General features: G+C 39.2%; 1 protein-coding gene across 3 annotated transcripts in view; it reads left to right on the top strand.

Annotated features, from left to right (window-relative positions):
* Positions 1–26,016, top strand: part of TIAM2 (T cell lymphoma invasion and metastasis 2) — a 117,272-nt gene that overhangs the window by 33,328 nt on the left and 57,928 nt on the right. For all 3 annotated transcript variants that reach the window (XM_026845623.1, XM_026845622.1, XM_026845621.1), the window contains 6 exons: positions 1,455–1,890; positions 6,855–7,027; positions 8,054–8,278; positions 18,450–18,635; positions 19,833–19,979; positions 23,519–23,581. In XM_026845623.1, coding sequence (XP_026701424.1) covers positions 1,455–1,890; positions 6,855–7,027; positions 8,054–8,278; positions 18,450–18,635; positions 19,833–19,979; positions 23,519–23,581 — 1,230 coding nt within the window. The remainder of the gene's footprint in view (positions 1–1,454; positions 1,891–6,854; positions 7,028–8,053; positions 8,279–18,449; positions 18,636–19,832; positions 19,980–23,518; positions 23,582–26,016) is intronic.

Raw genomic sequence — 26,016 nt, 5'->3', positions numbered from 1 at the left:
CCCCCCACCTCCCCCCCCGATTTCCCTCCCTTTACTGTATTAAAAGCAGAACTGTTGGTGCTGAGGGAGTTACTCTTGGAGAATGCTGATTAACACTCTGCAGTAAGATTTGAGGAAGGTGCTCCATTACCAAGAGAATTGGATCCTTGTCACCAGACAGTGATCTGAAAAGCCAGGCTTGAACTTCAATGTAGTATAAGGGAACATGGATTTAGTTCAAGTTGGTTTTGTGAGGCCATGACCAGCAGTGTCGTGCTGCTTGAGAAGTGGCTTGTCTAGCGACGCTTGGGAGGGCGTACAATCCCACTGTTGCTCTTGGCTGCACACTGCAGGTCCTGATGCTATCAAAACACAGCACAGCTTTTCTGATGCAGTTTTGAAGAACGTCAAGTAGGAAGCAAAGGAACAAAAAAGTAGTTGCTTTCAAAGCTGCTGGTGAGAGCAGCTCACAGGAGACCAAGGTTTATTTACTTTATTCGTGTACAGAATTCTGGGAGCAAATAAATGCTTTTAGAGAGGCAGTATAAACTTGAAAGTATAATAGCTTTATTATTACTGAGGGTAATAGCTTTACTTCTTGAATTGTTTATAGCCATCTTTTCTCTTCCCTCACACACTGAAAAAGGCAGCAGGTTTTTTATGTTGTATGTTCTTAAACCTTGGCTGCTTTCAAATAGTATCAGCAACACTTGAGTTGGGAAGACAAAAAATGGTTTCTTAAGATGGATGGTGTGGTTCTCAACAGTGAAGTTAGCCTGAGAAGTCTCTTGAGTCGTGCAAGTCAGCAAGCGTGACTTTCTTTTTTTAAATTGCATCTTCTGTTAGATTAGGTTTTTGTCAATTGGTCAATACTAACAAGCTTAAAATATCTCAACTTTTTTTTTTTTTTTTTTTTTTTTTTTTTTTTTTTTTTTTTTTTTGGTGTTGGTTAAGCACAGTTTATATGACAAATAGAAAGCTAAGGTAAAATCAGCCTAGCTGTACTGAAGCTATATGTAGCTGCCTCTTACAAATGGGGTGTCACCAAAGTATTGAAAACCCTGTAATAATAAAGAAACTTGTGATGATCTTTCTGCTTGTACTCATACAGATGTGTAAGCAGTGGTGCCTGGATTTCAGCCGAAGGATGTGGTTGTCTCCTAGAGTTACTTAGTTTTCAGCCAGTAGAAGCTCCAGTAGTTACTAGTGAATCTGGAGATTACTTGCAAGTGTCTGAGTTACAAAAACTCACAGACTTAATGGTTAGAGTTTAATGGGGTTCTGCTGAGAAAACCGTGAGTGGTGGCACTGACGATGTCAGTGACTGCCAAGGCAAAGCTTATGGTGGAAAGAGGTGGCCCTTGATGAAGGAACTGGCTGTGGCTAAGCATAAAACAAATTTAAATGTCAAATGAGGTGTGCCTCTTCATCCTAGCTCCTGTGGCTGATTGCTGACATATTCCTTTTTTGCACAGGAGCCAAAATGTAGAGATGGGAGCGAATACTTTGACAGCAGAATGGACAATTTCACCACGGACACGCTGGCACCGTCACAGCTTTCTACTTTGCTGTGGTCACCCGGCTCTAGCCACGTCCTGTCCCAGAGAAGTGAGTCCACTAATGCAGTCAGCAGTGATGTCCTGAGGCAGAACATTTACGAAAACTTTATGCGGGAGCTGGAGATGAGCAGGACGAACCTGGAGAACACCGAGACCTCATCGGAAACAGAGGACTCCAGTGGCGAGTCCCTCAGCTCCTTGGAGCAGCTGGATTTGTTGTATGAGAAGGAGCAAGGAGTGGTGCGCAAAGCAGGGTGGCTGTTCTTCAAACCCCTGGTGACCCTGCAGAAGGAGAAGAAGCTGGAGCTGGTCACGCGGCGGAAATGGAAGCAGTACTGGGTCACACTCAAAGGTAAACCACTGCATTGCTCCTTTGGCTTGGCAAGCAGCAGCAGTTGTTTCCGTTGTGTCTCAGCAACTTTTCATTCATGGCAGTTTCTCTTAGCAGGTATAGGGGGATCAGAACTTCATGCCTAACTTTACACAGTCTATCTCCATGCTTGAAGTGGAGCATGTGCCTAAGCAGCCCACTGAATTGAGGTGGTGCTCATGTCTTTGGTATTGCACGTGCAGCCTCGTGTCTCATATCATAGCGGGAATTGTTTTGTCTGACTTCTGAGTTTCTGTACTCATAGAAGACCAGGGGTTTATAAGATAACTTTTGAATGTTTGGAGATCAAAGACGAAATTGAACCAAAACTGAGAAGAATACAGAAGTTACACTTCTGTCTTGGGAGGATTCAGAATTTAAGGATCAGGAGAAGTCCCTGGTGCCCAGTTCCCTGTTCCTTGGGCTCTGCCGTGAGGTTTACTTACAGCTGGGGTAAACTGGTGTTAAAATGTTCAGTTCGTTTCCAGTGCTTCAGGTGGCAACATAACAAAGAGGTGAACTCCCCGTGCTACAGTGTTTACACAGAAAAGTGCAATTCAGGGCAGAGGAAGCTGAACCAGCATCAGGGGAAGCTTAGCTGCCACAGACCACTCCCAGGGCTCACCAGTGTCCCTCCTTTCCCTTTCACTTTACCCACTCCCCACAATACCAATGCCTTCTGGCTTTCAGCATGCCCACCTTCCCATCTCCCCTGACTTCTCCTGCTGTGAAACAGGCCTGTGGGAAGGCAATCCCCTTTAAAGGGACTGCTGCTGGTGGGCTGCGATGTGATTGCAGTGCTCAGTGCTGCTTTCACAGTGCATGTTGATGGCTCAGAGTAATCGAGCAGGTAGGTGTGCCACAAGAAGTGTATGGGTGTCAGAGAGTATGAGAAGGAAAATAACATCTATTGTGGGGAGGAAGAGGAATTTAATGGGTGAGTTCATAGGCTTTTTTTTTTTTTTTTTGAACTGCATCCAAAGGATTTGTCTTTCAGTAAATATAATGCTAAGTTAATGAGTAAGGAAATGATCAAACTTAATAATTTCCTAGCCTATCTGGGACCGGAGGAGAGAAAATAACAACTTTCCCACAGGTTACCCTTTTCAAAATTCTGCATGGGTGTAGACCTGCAGAAAAATGAACAGCAAACAGCAAGTGCTGGGAATGTTGTCCTTGATAGTGCTGATTTAAAAGAAGTAAACTCACAAGAATGTAGCAATTCTGCCTAATAATTCAGAGACCTGTTATCAAGGGGTCAAAATGTAGGCAGTATTAACAGTTTGAATCACTTATCCTGATCACTGGATAGCATGATTCATGGTTATAAGAAACATATACAAAGGGAAAAACAGTATCTGAATTCCACCCTTATTGTATGTGTTTGCATTATGAAGTATACATATGAGTCTGATCTGCCTCTTCTAAAATTCAAACAGTTTCTAAACAATCCTATCAAAACTCCCAACTAAAGTACATTATATACTAGTAATTAATGCATTTCTGCGATAATGAAGCTCTGGAAGGAATTTAGGTGCTTCGTGTTCAGTCCTTTGCTGTAAAATTGACTTATTGGTGACCTTGAATAAGTCCCATCCCTTCTTGCTACCTGAATTTCCTCAGCTATAAAAAATGAATAATAAAATTATTTGTAAAAAAAATTTATTCATTTATAACATTATAAGAAGTATTAGATACAACACTTTTTACTTTGGGTGGGTGATATGTCTGCATTTGTGGGGCCGAATATCTTCTGCTTTGTTAACTGTTTTAAATATGCATTCCTCATTTCCTTGATCTCCTACCTTTTTTGTCTGTGGAGACTTCTGCTGCCAAAATAAACTTGCCTGTCTGGATATCAAGGCGTAGTTCTGTTTTCATAATATGCCATATCAAGATCAAGGTGCTTGCTTTGGTTCTCCTTATACAGGGTTTTGAATAAATCTGTATTTAATTTGTTCTTGAAGTTTAAATAGCCAAGTTATTTTAAAATATAACTTAAAATAGCCACATATGCAAATGGAGAACAGCATGTTTCTTTGCACTCTGTTGAGATGTGTTTAATTATAAATATGCAGAAGGCTTATAACCATCTGGTTACCTGCCAGACTTCAAAGTATACATGTCCTGAGGCCTCTGCTCTGCTTTCAGGGCCACCAAGACCTGAGTTTGAATAGTAACCATTTAACAAGAGGAACTCTCTTTTCCATCTGTCCCATCTAATTAGTTTATTTTAATGAGGTAAATTACTTTTTCACTGCCCTCCGTCTTCAGTTCAAGTTTTGATTAAAATACTTGGACAGTAATCAGTCCCAGTGGGTCTTTCAGAGTTGATGAAACTAGCTGCTTCCAGGGATCACTTGGCTTGACCCGCATGAAGATATACATAGGGTGCCATATACCTGAACACGTATGTGTGCCCTTCAAAAACTTTTATTTATGTACATACAAACTGTCAGGAGAAAAAAAAAAGATGTATCTTTAGTTACCTTTTTGATAACACATAGGGGAAATAACAGGAGTTTAAAATAGAACATAATTTGCACTCTCCTAAAATGCAGAAGTAGAAGTGGTTGTAGAGTTCTGCTGTTGATGCCGAATCCAAGAAGGGACTTGGTTTTATTGTTTTAGTTTGCCCAGTTATGTTGAAAGTGCCATGCCTGATATGGAGAGTGTGACAAACTATATCCTTCTTTTCCAACTGCAGAGATCTCCAAGTGTTTCTGTGTCATAAAGAAGATCAGGGGAAAGGGTAGGACCAACTCTATAGGATTTGCTCTTGCCCTAAATACTCTTCCAGACACTCTGGACAGCAGTAGGCAAAGGTGCGCTTAAGTAGTATAGAGGCATTTCTATTTATTGGATTCCTTCCACTGACAACTTTTCAGTTGTGAAATAATTTGGTCAGTAACCTCTGATATGTATTTCCCTTTTTTTGTAGCTGTTGTACATTCTTTGGCACTGGAGAATGTGATGAAATTGCTCTGATGGTTCTCACTTTTCATACGCTGTAGATTTGGACCAGTGTATTCCATCTCATAACTTTTCACAGCGAATCTGTCCCATTAACTCTAGTAGGCCCAGCTTTCCCTTTTATCAGACAGAAGAATCCAAAGATCCTGATTTGGTTCTGATTTCAGATTTGACCTTTGAGGAAGCTCCTCTTGAATGTACATAACTTTGGATGATGTATCTGGGATTTTTAATACAGTGTTAAGTGTAAATATTGGAGAATTAATAAAATAAAGGTTGAACTCTGTTTTTACTTAGGTATTTTAAAAGCATCCACAGAGGAAACATTTCTATTTTGCAGGTTTTGCTATGTCCACTTGATATGCACTTCCTAGGCGTGTCTACATGTGCATATGTGCATACAGTGTGTCACACAGAAAAACACCAGCAGCCTGAAATCAGGAAGTCAACCCAAAATCTCAGTTTTGGTGGTGCCCTGTGTTGTGGTGACTCTTTGATTTGAAGGAAAAACAATAACAAAAAACAGGCTAGAGGGATGCCAGTGCTGTAGCCCTAAAAAACTCAATCCTTGTATAGGTTGAATTTCGGGTCCTACTGAATATATATAGGGCTTACAGCTGTAATATATTCATGGATTACTAGGTCCTAAGGGACCACTGTGATCATTTAGTCTGATGTGCTGTGTAATGCAGCCATAGGTCTTCTCTAAATTAATTCCTGAATGAATTTGAACATATCTTTTGGAGAAGGCTTGCCTTGCTGGAGAATCCATCAGCCTCAAATTTTTCTAACTGCTTAGGTTACCCTCAGTTTTCAAAATGTATTTATAGTATCTAGTCTTAGTTCTTCCAGGTTAAACATTGTCATAGTCTAGTATTTATCTTCCAAAATAATAATAATAATAAAATTAAACTGCCGTTTCCCAGGGGTGAAAGCAAGGTTTATTTACTTATTTTCTCTAGATATTTTAGTAATGCAGTTCAGTCTGTGATCCCTTGAACAAGGAAATTGGTGCATCTCAGTAGACAGTGGATTGTAACACGGGGCAGGAATGAAAGGCTGGCAGGGATGGAGGGGACAGGCCCTCCTGAGCCAGCTTCACTGCCAAAGGCGATATGGCAGTGTAGTCATACTGCTGGGGACTGGAATCAAGTCTCCTCTGCTGTGGTCCAGCAGTAAATTCCTCTTTTTACACTCAGGACTGTCATCGTCAAGGATGAAGTTTGTTCTCTGGATGCAAATTCTGTACCTTAGATGTTACACTATCTATGGGACTAAACATGCTCAAACTCAGCCCCTTTAACTGTTTTAAATTATTCTGAATTGTCTTAGTCTCCAGTTTGCAGGTAGATTAAATGAAATCTGGTTTAAATTTGAGAAATTTAATCACTGTGTTGTTTGAAGACAAAAGTTTCTGCAAATCTTTTCAACAAATACAAAGATTTCTTAGGTGGCTGTTATGAGAGAGTTGGTTCAATTTAATAAAGAAACACAAAGGCCGATTTAACTAATCAGGAATTAATATTTTCTACGTGTTTTAACATTTTAATGGGCTGATTTTATAGAATCAAAGAATGGTTTGGGTTGGAAGGGACCTTTAAAGATATGTAGTCCATCCCTGCTGCCATGGACAAGGGACATCTTTCACTAGGTCAGGTTAGTCAAACCCCATCCAATCTGACCTTAAACACCTCCATATTGAAGTATCCTGTTTTAGTTTCTAAGTCCATGGATGTTTGCTGTGTGCCTAGTAGATATTTGTTCCAACTTTTCATTGGCAAATTTATTGTTAACTTCCCCAGTTTTCCAGTTTAGAAGATCTTCTATTTTTCTCTGTTTCAAAAAAGGAGCAGAACTGATGTTCCTCATCACTGAAGGGTGTCTTAATTCACAAAAGCATTATGTGAACTGAAATGGGAGATCTGGAACTTACTTTTTCCTTACCTTTTTTTTTTTGTCTCCGAACTGCAAAGGTTGTACTCTGCTGTTTTATGAGACCTATGGAAGGAACTCAATGGAGCAGAGCAGTTTGCCTCGATATGCCCTGTTTGCAGAAGACAGTATAGTTCAGTCTGTTCCAGAACATCCCAAGAAGGAAAATGTGTTCTGTCTCAGCAATTCTTTTGGAGATGTCTACCTATTTCAGGTAACAGTATATATATAGAACTTTGTGGTTGTTCCCATTTTAGCATGTGTTTGTGAGTATGCACATGTGTGTATATGATTGTATATACACATGCACACACACACACATCATGCTTGTGCCTTTGACTTAAAAGTAATAACATAATTACACTATTTCATTATACTCTTATAATACTGATTTAAGTGTATGATATGACTTCAGGTATATGATATTACACCAGTTGGCTCAGTCAGTTATGGTTCGGAAAAAAAAAGAACAAAGATCACAAATCTGCAAGACATTTTTGGTACCCGGTTGTTACAAGCTTCTAAAAAAGAAGCTTTATTATTAATTTTTTCACATCTGTTAGCATTATACCCTTACAGAATGGTGTGCTCAACCCTGAATCTGCTGTCCTCAGAAAGAGTTTGTTTGAGCAAGATGTTCAAAAAAGAAGGCTAAAAATAATCTAAAGATCTTGGTTGCTTAACTGCACCACTGGAAATGTTAATAAAGAACAGTATTATGTGGAACTGCCTGCATAGGAACATGTTGATTCATAGGCACACATGTAAATATCTCCAGAGACACTTTGTACGGATGTATTCTCTTTACCTTGATGTCTTCTCTCCATTAACTTGGAAAACACCTCTCCTCAGGCTTTACGTGTAAAATCTTCTCTGTTTATGTGTTAACTGCAGAAGAGGAGGTTTATCTTTTAAACTTGGTGGGTTTTTTACTTTAATTAATTGGAGGGACAGAGGACGCAAGTCACATCCTTTCCACAGCTTGTAGGGCTCTATTGCACTCTTGGAGCTCTCAGAAGATGAAGTTTGGAGACAAGTCATGATGGAGTGCAGGAAAAGCTCACACTTCCTTTATTTGCACAGTTTTAAAGATAAAAGCTTATTTCACTCCTTTTAAGATAAAGTGCCTAATATCACAGTGAACCCATCAAGCGCTTCATGTGCTAGAGCTGCTGATTTTTTTTTCTTTTTTTTCCCCTCTTGTCTGCTCACAGTATTGTGCTCTTGATTTGTTTCACAGGCGACAAGCCAGACGGATCTGGAAAACTGGGTTACTGCCATACATTCAGCCTGTGCTTCCCTCTTTGCGAAGAAGCTTGGGAAAGAGGACACCATTAGACTGCTGAAAAATCAAACCAAGAGTCTCTTCCAGAAGATTGACATGGATGGCAAGATGAAAAAGATGGCAGAGTTGCAGCTCTCAATTGTTAGTGATCCAAAAAACAGAAAGGCCATAGAAAATCAGGTACTGGAAAAAATGCTTTTACAGGAACATATTTATCATTATTTCTTGCTTTGGGCTTGTCTGTCAGTGCTTTCTAGGCCTGAGAGTCATTGTCTTGGGGACAGCTGGCGTGGTAGTTTTAATTATTGCCAGAGCAGTGCGGGAGGTAGCTCCTCAAAGCTGAGGATCAGACCAATCTGTTTTATGAGCACAAAGCTGTTTCTTTTCCCTTCTGGAAAAATATATTTTATGATATACTATTTTATGATATACTTAGCTGTTAATATCTAGTTGTTATATGGAATACCACAGAATATACAGTATGTTCTGTGAATAATTTAATTATTGAATTGCAGTAGAGATATAGGAATGCGTACTTAGCAGTACTGTTCTGCATCTTAAGACAGGACGTGAAGAATACTTTATCCAAGTAAAATTAGAGGAAGGACTGAGGGAGACAAAACCACGTTCTTCACTTGAAATTTAGCTGCGACTCAAAGGCCAGGATCCACTAGGTTTCTTAAAAAGTCCCATAGGAGTCTAAATGGGAACAAGAAGTCAAGACTGGAGTTTTCCATCCTAGGTGGAAAAGCACTGCCATGAGTACCACTGGAGAATTATACCAGTATCAGTTCAAAGAAAAGGGGGATGCTTATTACTAACAGCAGTTCTTGTAACACTCTCTGGTTGTGTGCTGGGAATTTTGTATCAGTATATGCCTAGATCCATCACTGCTTAGCTTGGGAGAGCTAACGTACTAAAGGCAAGAACTTTGCCCATGGCTGGAGCAGACAAAGTGTTTGCATCCAAACCTATGTCTAGGCTAATTTTGTTTCATTGTAGCAAGAAATGAGCTGAGTCATTAGTTCCCTCCCACTGCCAATCTGAGTATGGCTTCTGAATGCCTGATGTGTTATTCTGATCATGTTTTCGGGTTACAGTGGTAGGAATGCCTGAATCTTGGCTAAAGCAGCAGCTTAATGCTGAGGAAGATTTGTTTTTAAAACAAAAACCAGAACAACCACCCCAAAATTTAGTGTTCATGGTACCTTGGGATTTTAGCCAAGCTATACATATGATAATAAGTCAGGGCAGATTGATGAGCAGCTAGAACTGTTCCTCAGTGAAAATGGTCATCTTGCTTCATCTTGCTGTATGTACAGTGGGGCATAAACATCAAGCCTTACTCTGCTCTCACTTTTAGCATGTGAACCGGGAATCTCTCCAGTGATACTTATGGAAGTACATCTTGAGGTATTGATATCTTGCCCATGTCTCTAGTTTTGCAGGCAGCTACTGGCAAAAGATGCTTGAATTAGACATGTCTAGTGTTCAGGCATTAACCTCACTACCCAGGCCTTCTTGTGTACTAAACCTGTCTGGTAGTTCAGCCTAATAGGTATGTGGACTGAGATTGCTTTATCATTAGGCCATTAACAGAAGACATCTGATAATTCGAATGTTTTGACTGGTATTTGAGAGCCCATCCCTACCTGCCTTTCCAGTCAGAGTAGCTATTGCTCTCTCATAACTTTAGGCTCCATATTGTGGCCTCTTGAGTAGTAACAGAAGATTATTTCCTTTGATCCATTACAGCATAATTATGTTTCTTTGGTTAGTGGAACACTTTTAGTTTCAGGAGTTTGATGCTTATAGTATTTATAATTCTTACTATACTGGTTTGAACTTGATGAAGGGCAGACTGGCTGATACTGACTTCACTATCAAGGCTCTTGTAGCACACTTCAGTCTGAAGCTATATGAGCAGAGTCCAAAAAGTATGCAGGTTTGTGTAAGGATTTGTAGTACAGATGTTCATAAGCCCTTTGAGTGCTCAGATGTTCATAATTTATTTCTAGGTCACTTTATTTCATGGTCCAAAGCCTAGTGCAGTGAATGGAGGAGGAAAAACATTAAGCATCCTTTTATTGAAGTAGGTTTTGAGACCTAGAAGAATATACAGATTTCTAGAGATGTCTAGTGTTTATAACGCGATGCACTGACAAAAAATCCTGATACATATTTGTTTATAAATAATTAATGTAGTCCTTTCCCCATTAGTAGTTTATTTAGTCAGCTGAAGAGTATCTATGATGCTTTCTTAATATCTGCTAATTAGATGTTCTGTCCTTGAAGAGCTGCTGTTTGTTTCCAGCTCCGTCCCTGGAATAAGTTGGCTGCATTCTGTTAGAACTGAAATTGATCACTAGGGCTACAGAAGTTTTATTCCTGTTAATCTTGTGTCTATGACTGTTTTAAAACATAATTTTGCCTCTTGAATGAGAGAAAACCAGTGAGACAAAGAGTGAGATGGATCATGTGCAAACATCCATTAGTTAGCAAACAATAAATTTATAATGAGCCTTTTCTCCAGTCTTGATCCCTTTGATCTCTATAAAATCTCTCCTTACAGTTGCTGAAGGTTTGCTGGCAAAGTCACTTCAGAGAAAGTCAATAGATAACTTGGTTTCCTAATCTTTTGATTTGATGTCTCATTTTGCAAGGGAAAAAAAAAATCTTGATATAATTAGTAACCGAGAATTCTTAATATATTTAGTAAGCTAACAATTTTGAAAAAAATATTCCCAAGGGAAAAGTTCGTGTGTATATATCTATATATATCTATATCTCAGTTGTTTAGTAACTGTGGTTGTTTAGTTGTCTTTTGCCCACTTTGAGTAAGAAGAATAATATAAATTCTGGTGGTGTTCTCAATCATGTGGCAGTTATGTTTTCTCCATTCTGAAGTATATTGTATTGCCAGTACTGTAGTTTATAAGTATGCCCTACATCCTGTGCTGGACTAGTGATATATTTTGAGAAGTTAGTGAAAATAGTGTGACTGACTTCAGAAGGACCACGGTGGTTTCTTATGTAGAAAGATGAGGCATGATCTTAATTTATTTCTACTGGGGAATTATCTCGGAAACTGTGATTTCTATATCCTTTCCCCTTTTTCTTCCTATTCTCAGAAAAGCAACCACCACTTTCTATTTTCTTTTACATCTGTATTGATTTAAAACCAATAGTTCTCTGCTGAAGACTTAGTAATTCATGGGGCTTTACAAGCAAGCAAAACCTTTTCTTGTTTCACAGTTACTATCACCTGAAAGGCATTTGCAGTAAGGAAACCTGGACTTCTAAAATTGCTATAGATATTGTAATGTACATACATGTTTCTTTCTGGTGTCCAGCAGGTGGACTGGAGAAGCTTATCTGGTACTATCTTTTAAATTTTGTGGATTTGCAGGCTAGTAATTGATAAAGCTAGCACTAAACAGAAGAAGCGCAAACAAAAAAATAACAAGGAAAATGTTGGTTTTCTAGAGAAATGATTGGTTTAGAGATTTGATGCTATCGAACTGGTTGAGAAATGTCTTCAACCTTGTGGCCTAGATCAGGGATTCTTTCTATCTGGGTTTACTGGTCCAATGATAATAATAGACTTAATAACTGTTTAAGAGAAAATGGCAGCCCTTTACACAGCTATTGGTATCGTTGGGCAGTTTAGAAGAGATCAGTGAAGCATCTGTGAGATCAGTATACATATAGCAGCCAGTCCCAGTCAGCCACTGGTGGCATGGCTGGAAATCCCAAGTCTGCACATACTACCTACAGCCACGTGTATTTATATTACTATATGCAATAAATATTATGTGGGTGGTGGTATTCCCCCAGGGTGTAACTTTTCCCCTCAACTGAAGAGAATTAGGACAAAAGGTAGTAAGTTTGAAAATTCTCTGGTGCCAGGATGCATTTCAAAGCCTGTCTTTAAAAAAAAAAAAAAATTTCATTTTCTTATCTGTTTAACTTGCTAGAGAAATCAGTGTTTGCTGTGAATATGGAGCCCTGTCTAACTTCTACTGAAGTTAGTGAAAGGGATTATAAGCATTTATGTGGAGTTCTTTTAACAAAATACTGCACATTAAGTCCAAAGTGTGACTGTCTGTGCCTGTTGAACTGATTTTAATGAAACGGAAAATCTACCTCACAGTGAGGGCACCGCAGCCCTGGGTGTACTTCTTTATGTGCTTTGTACATAAATTTATTCTCTTGTCTCACTTTAGAACAACAATAATAGTTGCTTGAAAACCTTCTGGGTTTTTTCTTCAAAATTTAATATGTTAGTATAATCATGATTTCCAAGCTATTCAGAGGTTTCTGATGTGATTCATATTCTGTGTTACTATACTTAACTTACTTATCAGATGGATTATGAACATAGGTATTTACTTGCAGGCACTGAAATGATGAGGCATTAATAAAAAGAACAGGCACAGTCTTGGAGATATTTTTTATGGAAGTTTTCATATGTGTCCTCCAGCTTAAAGCAGTTTATCTGTTGACATAAAAAAATGAGGGGATCAGTCTGTTTACTCTGGATAGTCACTGAATCTATTAGTACCTTTCTTCCCTTCCCTGTAGTGGTCTTCGGCTTTTTACACAGATCATAACTTCATTACTTTGTTGTTGTTGTTGTTGTAGTTTAAAACATACCTGACTCTCTTCACATTTGTAGGAAAATAATTGGAATAGTTTGGGGAATTTTGTTCTTCAGGCTCCCCCGATCTCATGTCTTAATTTTCTATAAAGCATCTGATGAAATAATGTCTGACAATCAGATGGAAACTCACAATAATACCTCAAAGAAAATCTTTTCAGGGAACTTTGCTAGCACTTGCCAGTTTTGCTGCACACAAATGCGTCTTGAATTTCAATACACAGTTACCGTTCTTTCTTCCATACCTTCTTAAACCTAAAAACTTACCTAAACTTGTTAGAACAGATCTTCACTTTGGGTGGTCTTTGAACTGGCTAGAGCAGAGCTCTGCTTTCCAAGAGGTTCAGTATTATTTCTTTTCAGGTGTCACTCTTCAGTGTAGGATGGTCCCTCCCTATAACATTAGCAAAATCCTTCTCGTTAGTAGTAGTAGACTGTCACTAAAGACTGAAGTGAATAGGAAGCCAGAAAGTTAGGGAAGGTCATCTCCGTTTTCCTCACTGCTATAATTACTGTTTTGCAGATAGGTGAGTTTCCATCTTTGTTTCACAAAGATTTAGTATAAAATAATGAAAAAAGAATAAACTATTACTGAGCATGGAGTTGCGTAGCATTATCTCATACAATGAAGCTGGTGGGGGAGCGTATGCAGAAAGGGCTGGTGTTCTGGTTTTTGGGGAGGGTCAGTTGGATAATAAGATTCAGTGGCTTTCTTAATTGCATCCCTAGCTATAGACATACATATGGTACTGCTAGTTTCAATCAGATTATTGACAAGAATGTAAATTGGGTACATGTGGGTGCACTTTTATGCTGTCAGGGGTATTGAGAATAATATTTTCTCTGTCTGTGTTGGTTAAAAATGAGGAAAATTCTGTTCTTCCTAAACAAGCAGAAAAATTACATTAATTGTAAAAAAAGCTGTGTCTTGTTACTTCATGAAGTTTTCTTAACCATTTTTTAAGTCACTAGGCAGAATGAAGAATAAAGTGTATTGCTAACTGCACATCATTGTTGTTGTACTCTTATTATGTTCCCTTTTTTATTTCTTCAAGCTGAAAATTATTACAGTATCTCTGTAGTGTCCTTTAAAGTAATGGAATTTCTGGGAGAGTGATGTTTTTGCTTCTTTGAGTTCTCTTTAGGAAGTAATGACAATAAAAATCTTTTCCTTGTCCCCAGAAACCAAGTGACTCATTTATCCAGATGGGTACAATATGAATTGTGTCTGAGAACCAGGGACTGGAATGCAAAGAGTTTGGTGCTGTTTGTAATGTGGTTGAAAAACTGTTCATATAAAACAGCAGCAGAAGTTTCTTTTAAATCCGTAGAGTTCCCTACATCAGCTTGCAGAGACGCTTTCCATCTGGGAAGAAGATGTTGCGTAGGGGAAAATTCTGGATGTTTTACAGCTATAGATAGTGAATTGTGTCAGCAAGGAACTCGTGTTTCTATATGGTATAAGAACTGTTACTAAATCCAATCAGTTTTAAAGGCTTAAGCACTGAGTGAAGGCCCTCCTCCATGCGCATCTTTTCTTTTGTGCTGTCTTAAGTAAGTGCAACACTGGTATTTTGTTATCAGGTGAGCTGTCTGGGAAGTTTCTTCCATCTTTCCTCTAGGTTCTTGAAGTATTGCTACCTTGAGTTTGTATGTGTTGTTTCTGTCAGTGCTTTCCAACATTCACGTGCTGGTTTGGGTTTTATCACACTGAGCTCTTCTTAACTTTGTATAGAACAGGTATTTTAAAATGAGACAATCCTTCCCCAGCCCTCTGGGGAAGACGCTGTTTGCACTGTAGTACAAGAAGGGCGAGGAGCCAGGATCCATCCCTGTTGGTGCTGCCTTTGCTGGGACTTTCTGGGCCCTCTCTTTTACAGTCTGCAAACCCTAAGCATGTTCGAGTGAAGATGGAGGTGCCACTAGAAATGTCACCTGCAGAGAGAACTGTATAGCACATAGGAACTATGGATCCCCATGTCACCTGCTGGAAATCACTGGTCTGCATTGTCTGGTCTGAATGTATTTACTTTAGAGTTTACCTATAGAAAACCTAGCAGGGTTATTGAAATAACAGAGACCTTCTTCCAAGCATCTTCCTTTAGCTCATCTGTTAGTGTGATTTTAAAATGTAATTAATTTATAATTGTTTCTTAGTGTCCAAATAGATTTTCACTAACCTGGAGAACAATTGGCTATTTATGTTCTGAAAATGATCATTACTGCTAAAGTACTGCCAAAAGTAGCACGCTGGTGTTCCTTTGTATGTTAATGCTTAAAAACTCCTTGCTGAGCTAAGTCTCTCATGCAAAATCTCATCCCCTCACTTAGCACTCCCCATGTAATTACTGTCTTGTGCCTGCACCAGGCTTTCTTGCATGAGTTCTCCTGGTGGTCCAGGCTAAATAATTCATGGCCCTAATTCTTAAGGCTTCCCATATTTTACTCCTTTCTATCTGTCTGCCACAGCCTCCTTTTTCTATCTACCTTAAGGGGATCCTTAGTCTGAATACATTTGAGTGGCCCCTCTTTGCCTTTCTCCCAGGCTCTCTCATGCTGCCGCTGAGCCCAGAAATCCTTGCCTAACATTTGACTGTGCTGAGAATGACATCCTCCCTTTCCTCTAAGAAAAGCCTTTAATACTTTTTGTAGAAATTCACATGGAGGTTTTGAAACGGTGACTGGAAGAGGATGATTTTTGAATGCCCCAGACACTGTAACTGGTGGTGCAGACAGGCACAACAGCTGAGCAGGTCATGTGGGGAGCATTTCACGTGTACTCGCTTGTTAGCGTGCCTCACGTTGGGCCGTATCTCTTCTTTCTTTGTGGACTCACTTCATGCTGCTGTTAGCCTTTGTCACCCGTTGCCACTCTCACAGCTGTCTGGTGCCTCCACTTTTTCCCGTTTGCTTTCAAGCAGATTTCAAAAGGGCTGTTTTGTCTGTGCATGATGAAGTTAAGTCCTTGAGCTGTCTTTCAGGCAGTCCTCCCACGTGGGGCAGAGATTTGCCGCACACAATAGCAGAATAAGGATTGCAGCAGCTAGTCTTCAGGCTGTAAATTTAACTTCATGGACCAGGTCATACTGCGCTTTGAAGTTGTTGCTTTTTTATTTGTGTGCTTCCCCCGTTTAGTCTTCAAGAATATAAATCTTTAGGAAGAATTATCATAGTTTAAAAAGCTTAGACAAATAGCAGCTGGTATTGGTTCGTAGTCTCCAATTGGTTCCAGACTTCCCTGGTTTTGATAAGACTACAAGACAATCCCAGAAATTCCCTGCCTACAGCTTTTGCTAATGCCATTAAATGTAACATCATGATTACCAATGCTTTTGGAGCTGATTAGCTAGCATCCTGTGTGACTGATAAACACTGTAATTTATTTCTTCAGAATGTCCTCCTGTTGTACCCCACTCCCCCTTCTCAGATTATTTTTATTTTAAAATGCAATTTAGTACAAATGTTTAATGGGGATCTTGAAGACAGTCTCAGAAACACAAGGATGCCTGTGTCCAGCTCAATGGGGACAGGATGCTCCACTCCAGCAGTGCCCAGAACAAGTCTTACTTTGTTCCTGAGCTATTCAAAGTTGGCTTGGCTCTGTACCCATGGAGGTGTCATCTCAAAGGGAAAGACTTCACCTGAGCTTGTAGCTTTAGCTTTGTGAAAAGCTGACAACCATGTTTTCATTCTAGTTGGGTGTTAACAGAGAGAAGGAGCTCATTACAAAACCTCCTATTGGAGTCATCCCATGCGTAAAGTACTGGCAAGCAGAAAAATCCTGTGAGGGGTGTCTGAGAGCAAAAAGAAAGCAAAACAAAGGTCAATGATCAAATAAACCAAAGAAAAAATAATTATTCTTTCTGAGGCGCAAAGGATATGTATTTTGAATGTCTGCAAGAAGAGATTAGATGAGGAATCTTCGTTATGTGTATGTCTGTGTCCTTTTTCTCTGGAGTTTATCATGCTCTCATGATAAGCTTTTGTAAATTCGATCTTTTGTTTTAGTCATTCCATAAAAGATTTTTTTTTTTAGTGTACTGTAAATTAAAAGTTTGCATTTGCAGATATACAAAATATTATATTGTCTTTCCTTTCTTCACCCTACCTGCCAAATAAGATTAACTCTTGTTTCCAGAAACATAGCCATAATTTGATGCCACAGTTTGTCAGCACATGTGTAAGGAAGCTGGACTAGGTAAGGTCTCTGACAGTTGTAGTACAAGCACTGTTTTGTTAACAGGGCCTTTTTCACCCTTTTATTGCTTGTTTCTTCATTGTTGAAAATAAGTGGCAAGATACTTGTTTAGTTTTTGTGATATTTAGCAGCATTATAAGGAAACTGAACTGATTTTGCTTCTAGATAAGCCTGCAGGTCATGGCTCAGCTGAGATTTTTATTATATTTATCAGCTTGTTTTCTGAGTCACAAAGGTGCTTGTCCCAACCTTGGCTAATCTCAATATAAGGTGATAATGTCCTGTGTGCACAGGGACAGGCAGGGCGTGACAGTGAAAAGTATGAAGTCAATGCATGTTAGAGAAAATGTGATGAACTTTCTCTGCAGCCATGAACTACCTGTTGATCAACCAACATGCAGTGATTGGGGCTGACACTGGAAGATCAGCATTATCAGGGGATTTTAACAATCTTCAGTACATGAACTTGGTATACATTAACCTAATGGACCTGCCTTTCTGCCTTCCCATGTGTGAATGTGCCTACTCTGTTAAACACAGCTACCTTTTTATTTGTACCATTTATTGTATTAATGTATATTGTACACTGTGGGGTAGATTTTAGCTGCAGCTACCGATCTGTAAATTGGGGAAATGAAAAGCAAAATTTGGCTTTTGTGCAGTGCATAAGACTACGTGTTTGTGTAGGTGAGTGTGTATCTACAGAAATACTTAAGATCTGTCACATGAGCCTTTGATTCAGAACTCTATTTGTCTAGTAAATATTTGGTCTCTTCACTTTCATAATTTTACATTGAAACATGATTAAGCTCTCTGTTATATCTACATGTACCTGTGTTAAGTATGTTTAATATGTATCCATTCTTGCTCTTGGTCCAGTGGCTTGTATTGGGCATATATAGCTCATTTTTGCAGTTTGCCTGTGTGCAAGTATGGCTTAACCTATTAGTCAGAAAAAAACCCCCATGCTTGTGTTGCCAATACTGTCTCCAGTTTACAGTTAGAGAGGCCAGAGGACGATAGTAAAGAATGAGCAGGACCTGTCTGTAGCTACTTTGCTTTGCACGGTGCATTAGCATAGCTACACCGCTTTGCTTTCAGCCGGCCAGCCATACAATCTAAGCTTGTAATAATGAAGGAAACAAAAGTACTCTCCAAAAAGGAGAGAGAGAAGGGGAGGGGGGAGTCTTTGTGAACCACAGGGTTGTGTTTTTATGTAACTGCTTTTGTGGCTGTCAAACTACCCGAAGTTCATGGTATGTTCATCTTGTCAGTATGCATTTAAGACCACCAGCTTTGTTTTATTTCAAGCCATCTTTTGGGTTGATGTAACACAATACGACTGAATGCGTTTTGGCAGGGAATAACTAATCTAATCCATATACTACCAGATGAAAGTAATTTACTATGGGTTTGGGGAAGAGCTTGAATTTTCAGTGCAGCCCACAAAGACATTTTTCCCCTTTTAATTGTCCCTTTTTATATCTAAACAGATCCAGCAATGGGAACAGAATCTGGAAAAATTTAACATGGACCTTTTCCGAATGCGATGTTACCTAGCCAGTTTGCAAGGTGGGGAGCTCCCAAACCCAAAGAGCCTTTTGGCTGCTGCCAGTCGTCCTTCAAAATTGGCACTGGGGAGGCTCGGTATTTTCTCTGTCTCATCCTTCCATGCACTGGTAAGTCCAAATGCACTTTTCATGGGTGTGGTCATGGCAAAGACATCGTTAATATTTTACTTAAATGTGGAATTGTGCTGCATTGCTTAGACAGCGCTGTTCTCTTCTCACCCTTTCTGCCTGTTCCTTGACTGAAAATAAATTTTCTTCTACAGACAGACTTTGAAACTATGAGGATGTGGCCGTGACTTTTTTTGGTCCCTGAGGACTCCCCGGGTACTTCTGACCTATACCTAAAAAAAGAAACAAACCAAAATATTCTTCGGATGTAAATGAGTTATTGTGCTGAAATCTTGTCACGGCGATTTCACCTCCCCTGAATTAAGAGTTTTAAATCTGTGCTAAGTCACTTAGAGTGAAAAGAGCCTAACACTGAAATTTCCAAAAGTGATTCAGGTCCTTCTGGGCTGAGCTGATCTTTTTTGGAGATCCTTGATGGCTCCATTTTTCAGAACAGTTTGATACCCTCCTGAAGAGGAAGTGTTTTTAAAATGGGCTAGAACTAGAGAAAAAACAAAATTAGAAGTCACTTTTTAAGAACTGTGGGCTGTGTTTGCAAAGAAGAATGAGGGAGATCCTCAGCTGCTGTAAGCTGTCATCACCTTGTTGGCTTCAAGAGAAGTACGGCAGTAGCAGGTTCGCCTCTGCTTTTTAACCTTGGCAGGGCTGTGAGGCTGTTTTTTTCAGAGGCGTGGACCACATTTGCTGCATGAGAAGTCAGTCTGAATAGTAGTCCTCAAAGTCCTGTCGGGGAATGTGTTTTCTCTCTGCCACTGTTTTTATCTGTGTGGTGTGGTATTGCTTGTTAATAACTCAATGCCATAGCTCGTTTATCTCCTATGTTTGGCAATTCTGAGTCTTTCTTCCTCTAACAGTTTCATGTCTTAATGATAGGTTATCATTCTTATTCAGAGCCTTTTCATTAATTTCTTTTGTTTTACAGAGCAATATTTTCTCAGTTCCTCCCTTCCTATGACCTTCTGCTTTTTCCCCATGACAAAACAGTTACACTATCATGCCATTGGAATAACAAAACAAGCATCACCTCTGACAGTTTAAAACATTATCCTTGCACCTTGGCATATTACATTAAGGTGAACTGAAGTAACCCTCATTTGATGCCTCAATTTGAAATAACTGTCAATATTTTGCTTTTATGAAAGTGACATAGGAAGGCCTGTCTCTGTGTTTAAATAGATCTGCTCCAGGGATGAAGCTGCTCTCAGGAAACGTACCCTATCTCTGTCACAAAGGGTCCGAAATAAGAAGGGTTTATTTTCTTCACTAAAAGGACTGGACACGTTGGCAAGAAAAGGAAAAGAAAAGCGACCTTCCATAACTCAGGTAGATCATATCTGCTGAGGGTAGCATAGAATGGCTTGTTTCTGCTGAGGCTGATCCTGCAAGGTGCTTTTGGTGCATGGGGTAGGAGACGTCTGTCCATCAAACCTGCATTCAAAATTTCAAGTAGATGTGGCAGACTTGCAATGGGAACATCGCTTATGAAGCATATATATCTAATTTGGGGTTTCTTTGTGATAAATAAAATTGGTGAGAAGTTTTGGCCCAGTGGGTTAGTTTATTATCAGCAGCACAAGACCATCAGGTTTGAATTTCTAACAAAACTTGTCTTCTGGCACATTGCAAACTGTTTGGAAGTAGGGTTTCTTTGGAGATAGTCTGTATGCACAGTCCTTAACAGTATGTCCTGACATAGTGCTGGCATTCTAAAGTACTATTGCAATTTAATATGAAGTAACACTGGTGAGTCTTAAAGGGAAAAAGAGGAGAGACTGCTGCATGTCTTTGGCATGGCATCTCAAAGCAACATATGCTGCTTGGAAGTACGTTTTAGACAACAGGAGAAGACTGCTGTCATGCAGGAGGCCAGCTGTAGGCATAGGCAGCAGACTAATAAAGCCATGCCAGTTTACACCAGCCAAAGGGTTGGCATAGGTTTGATGTGCTGGGGCAGGCTGGCCCTGGGGAGGGGGGCTGTGCTGATGTGTGCCCCTGCTGAAGGGCAGCATTGCTGATGAAACTACAGCATCTCACAGGGTCTTTTTCTCTTTGTGAAACTAATGGCCTGTGCATGCATTGGGTGTAAACCCCACACTTCAGGAGTCTGTATTTCCTCAATACAAACACAGTTAAATGTGAAACAAAAGTTCGCTGCCTTATCCCTGAAACAAAGGTAAATAACAGCAGAGACACTTCCTTGATGGTGAGCCAGAAGGCATAGACGTAGACCCACACTCAAAACATTGCTGTTTTCACTTGCCTTTGCCATGTCTGCCATTTCTTCTGCAAAGCAGTATTTCATGCATTGTTCATTAGGTGACTTTGTTCCTATTGTTCCCCAGCCCTTGTATTTTGATTTTATTAGTCAAAAATCTATGATCATCACTTGAAGATCAGCTGTCCTTGCATGTCTAGTAATCTACTTGTGGAATATTTAAACAAGCCTATCTGTACGCATACTGCAGTGGTCCCAGAGTTGATGCAATAGATATAATGTTGCAAAACAACATGTCAGGATTTTCTGGTCTAGTGGTTTGTATTTTTAATAGGTAAATATTTATCTATGTGTTACACTGGGATGAAGCTTCTTGTGGTGACTTTTTACATGGTGAAATTGTGTAAGAATAGAACTCAAATCTGTTTTATGAAAGAGGAAACTGAAGGAGATACTTTCTCTGGGTCATCCTTTTCACATATTTTCCCCTGTGTTCCCCAGCAGGTAATGCTGGTCTGTGAGTCCTGCAGCTCTATTTCTTTATTAATAAAGAGGCCTGAGGGAAGGGATTTTATGCCCCTTAGCTCCGTTCCCAGTGGAGCCAATACCTCACACTTCTTTTAACTGGGTAATACATCCTCCTGTATGCTTTATAGCCTGTGAAGGGGATTCTGCAAAGTTCAGGGATGGGGATTCTGCAAAGTTCAGGGATGGGGAATCTTATTTCCATGGCAAGGAGAGGAGGCTCCTGCCGCCCTTCCAGTGCTTTTCTGTGCATGGAGGAGGAAGTCCTGGTGCAGGCAGAGGTGCCCCCAGCACGTCCTCACCCTCCTTATTCCAAACCTTGCAATCAGCTGGACCAAGAACATGTTCCATTTTCAGCTGTGAGCTGAGGTTCTTGATTTTTTTTTTTTTTTAATTAAACATCCTACAATAAAATTAAGGAAATGTAAATTCTGAGTGTTGCATATGAATGACGCTGGGCTGTGACTCATACCCTTAAAAGTGAGAAATTTTTAAGGGCATGACTTGAAAGCTGACCGATGAACCAAGAAGGTGGATAAAAAGGAAGCCATGTCTTTGCTCAGACTTAAGTGTATGCACATAATTGTATATCAAAATCAGAATAGGCCTGAGGCTGCCTTTCTCATCATCTCTTTCAGCCCACTGGGAAATTGGGTTAAGCAGAGAAGTAGAGCTCATTGTGCATTGTGCTGTGATGTCTGTGTCAAACAATATGTTAAAAATGTCTTGCTTTCTTTGATTTTATTAACATTCATTTGACTGAAGCTGGTATATTTTAATCTGTTGTACCCTAGCTTCAAAATTACATGGTATATTCTTGAACACTCTTGTGTCAGAGAAATTTTTAATTTTATCTTAAGTTTAATTTTGTGGTGCTAATTAAAAAAAAAGGTTCAGAGTTTCTATGCTGGGAGGCTTTTGTAAACATTAATGAAGTGGCGCTCAGCCTTTTACAAATCAGTTAATAAAACTGCACTGTAGCAGATGGGGGATGTCTAGGCTTACATTATCCTCAGTTTCTTAAATGCTTATCTGCTTTCTTGTGTCTAAATGATAAACCGTTTTGAGAAATCATAAACAATAAAATACTTTGATTATGTCTATGGGTGAGACAAGGAAGAGGAAGTTCAGAAGTGGTGCCCTTTATTTGCATTGGCGAATATCTTATGAAATTTTAAGAGAGACTTTGTTGTTGTCTCAGATTATCCAAAAGGCTTTTGCTAGTACAAAAAAAAAAAAAAATCTAAACAAAAAAGCTCAGATGTAAGTTTGATAGGGTCCTGATTTGTTGACTGCAGAAGGATTTTAAAAAATACTATTTATATTTGCACTTCAGGAAGGTAATGTTATTACCTGTAAATCTCAACACCATGTATAAACTGTATAGGTCTATCTGTGCTTTTATACAATCCGTATCACCAAAATACCTGATTGTATCCACAGCCATTTATTGGATTTTTAAAAATTTCACTAGTACACCCAGCACCTTTGTGTTAAAGCTTTCAAAACAGATAGGGAAAATGTCTCAGTTTATGCTTTCATCACTGCAGAGCAGACGCAGTAGTCAGCTATTTTCATTGCTTAATAGTGTGGGGTTTGGGTCAAGTATGCCTTAAAGCTAAGCTGAAAGTTTTTGTTGATAGTGTCAAACTAACCGCTTGGTTAGAAGAGATGAAAAACTATAGAGTAAGAAGTTTTAGAAAACAGCAATTATGATTTGAAATATTTCCTTTAAATCATGAGATTTGTAGCTAGCTGTAGCTGACAGTATCCCAAAGGGTGAAACTATAACTTCCATCATAGTATAAGATTTAAAAGTAAATTGCTTTAGTCTTATTGCTAAACAATAAATAGGAAAAAACAAGGACATGAATGCTTTTATACATTTGAATGTGAGTGTGCCTGTAGCCTGAAGGAGAAAACTTGCTTAAATTTCTTTATAGAGGAAGATTTGTATTTCTTTGATACTTCTAGTCAGAATAAAGGGACAAAAAGTTGATAGATATTTATTAATTTAGTTTTCAGCTTTATTTTTCAAAGGATTTATAATGCAGGTAAGAAATAAAAGGTTTTATTTGTTTAACCTCTTTATTTATCTGTAATATTTTAATTTTTTTAATAGATTTTTGATTCAGCTGGAGGACATGGATTTGCTGGTGTCCAGAATTCAGCCAACTCTGCTGAGGTAAGATATACCTGTTCTCATTCTGCACTATCTTGTTTTTAAATTCCTGAATATATTTCAGTAAGTCTATGATGCGGCTGGTTCAGAAACCCCACAGAGGTTCATAAAATGCACTTAGTGTTAGATGGCAGGAATATAATTCTGCTAATAAAACCACTTTAACGTAAGTGTCTGAACATGCATGGTAGCCTTTTTCAAAAAAAGGAAAAAAAAAATCCCTAGAAGCTTCTTCACAGCATTAATCCTTACAGTGTACAAGAGATTTGGGACTGAGCTTGTTTGAAAGCATCTTTCACAGTATGGTGAAAACCAAGGTGTATTTTTCCCCTTTGCCTACTTCAACAGAACCTGTGTATTTTGAGTATAAAGGCAAATAAAGTTTAATTAAAGTCTGTGGAGCATACTAGCAAAGAAATGTGAGTTAATACATAGTTGGAGATTGCCCAAGTAAAGGAAGAGGAAGTGGCATCCCCCCAACAGCATTACCCAGTAAATAGCTGTGGCTGATGTCCTCAGTGGATGTCCTCCAGGAGGAGAGCTACTGCTCGTCCCTGCCTGGCATGAGTCATGGTCCCTCTCAGCTCCCTGGGGATAACGTTTCCATGCCCAGTCTGGAAGCAAAGCTCCAAAATCTGTAACTGCATAAACATAGGACCACTGAGTGTTGTCTGTATACTGCGGGGCTTACATAGACAGAATCCTTCTCCCTCAGTAGGCTTGTGCAGGCTCCAAATAAAAAATTGAAATTAAGTCTTAGGCACAGTGTTTCTGGACTTTGTTTTCTGTATGGTGTAGCTGGATTTCTTCAATGGCAACATGTGCCAGACTCAAAGGGGTATTTGTCTTCCCATCTCTAACGCCTGTCCCTTTTCCTCCTTTCTTCCCTGAACCAGATATTCCCTCAATCCAGTTTAAAACTTGAAAGAAGACTTTAAAAAAACCCATACTACAGTACTGTTCCCTTTCAGCTGAGTGTGTGTAATAGGTATTAGACAAAAAGTCAAAATCTCTATTTAAAATGAAATGCTGCTTTTGAAAATGATCAACTATAATGAAGAGCTGTAATGAATCTCGTGAGGAAGGTTTGGACAAAGTTCATAATTTCTCATAGGTTTTTATGTTGCGTTTTTTTGCATCATTATGTGCTACATGGTTTATTTTCTCATCATGTGCATTTGTTTAATGGGTAGATAAAAAAGAAATATGTAATTATGCAGAAGTTATACCACTGACAGTGGCATCTCCCACTGACAGCAGCTAATCCTATAACACTCTTTTGCTTCCTGAAAATATCTTCACATTTTGTCTGTTCTTTGAAGGAGTACATTGAAACACCTGAATTCCTTAGTTAGTTGACCACTCATTATTTCCTGGGGTGGGAAAGTATTTAAACCAAATTATCCCTCTCTTTTCAAAACAAATTATAATTATGAGGGATTTCTGGGGGAAATGATCTCCTGTAGAGAACACTTAGAAATTCCTCCAGAATGTAGTATTGGGTGTGGTGTGAGATAGCATCCATTACCCACCTCAGAGACAGCAAACACAATTCATTCCTGTCCAGCCCTGTTAAAACATGGAAAGGTTTGGTCCCTCCTAAACTGAGAAGACACAAAATCTTCTGTGTGCACCCCCTGAAAGTTTCTCTCAAAAGGCTGTGACACCAGTCCCTCGGTTTAGCACCGGCCCCCTTGGCGTTGGTAGGTCAACAGTGATGCCTTGTGCAGTGGAGTCTGCTGTGGGTCTCCTGTCCTCTGGCCTAACAAGACCGTTTGCTCTTCCTGAACCTTTCTGAGAAGACAGAAAGTTTTTGAAGGTGCCAGGGAGCAGTCAGAATAAAGTCCCCTCCCTTTGGTGCCATGTCAGGGAAGTGATGTCTTCTGGCTTCTTGACCCAGCTCTGGATAAAAGCAGCTTTCTCCAAATTTAGGCAGGGGCTTGCAGCCCTGCTCCCCAGGTGGAGTAGAGGGGACTGTCAGGGGGACAATGCCACTGCAGATTTTAGGCTAGACTTTTACTAAGTTTAGCAGGGTTGTGTTTCAAGTCTAGAAAATATCCCAATATATGTCCTGAAGCAGAGCTCTAGAACACAACCTTATTTCTAGAAAAACAACATTATTATTATTATTATTGTTATTGTTATTGTTATTGTTATTGTTATTGTTATTATTGTTATTATTATTGTTGTTACTATTATTATTATCATTATCATTATCTCAACACTATTTCTCAAACTTTTTTTTTAATGGGAATTAAATATCGTGTGGGCACTTTTAAGATCTTGACATTCTGATGAGTCATACAACAACTCAGAAATGATTCATCATCACTCTGTAAACTGTTACTTTGGCATCAGCCTGGTTTCACTGGCTGCTTTCAAATGAAAAACAAAAACAGCATCAAAACTTTTATAAAATGCTACCTGTAGAGTGCAGC

This window comes from Athene cunicularia, assembly GCF_003259725.1.
Source record: "Athene cunicularia isolate RWA chromosome 3 unlocalized genomic scaffold, athCun1 chr3_part1, whole genome shotgun sequence".
NCBI classification, from domain to species: domain Eukaryota; kingdom Metazoa; phylum Chordata; class Aves; order Strigiformes; family Strigidae; genus Athene; species Athene cunicularia.
This window is presented reverse-complemented; position numbering and strand designations above follow the sequence as displayed.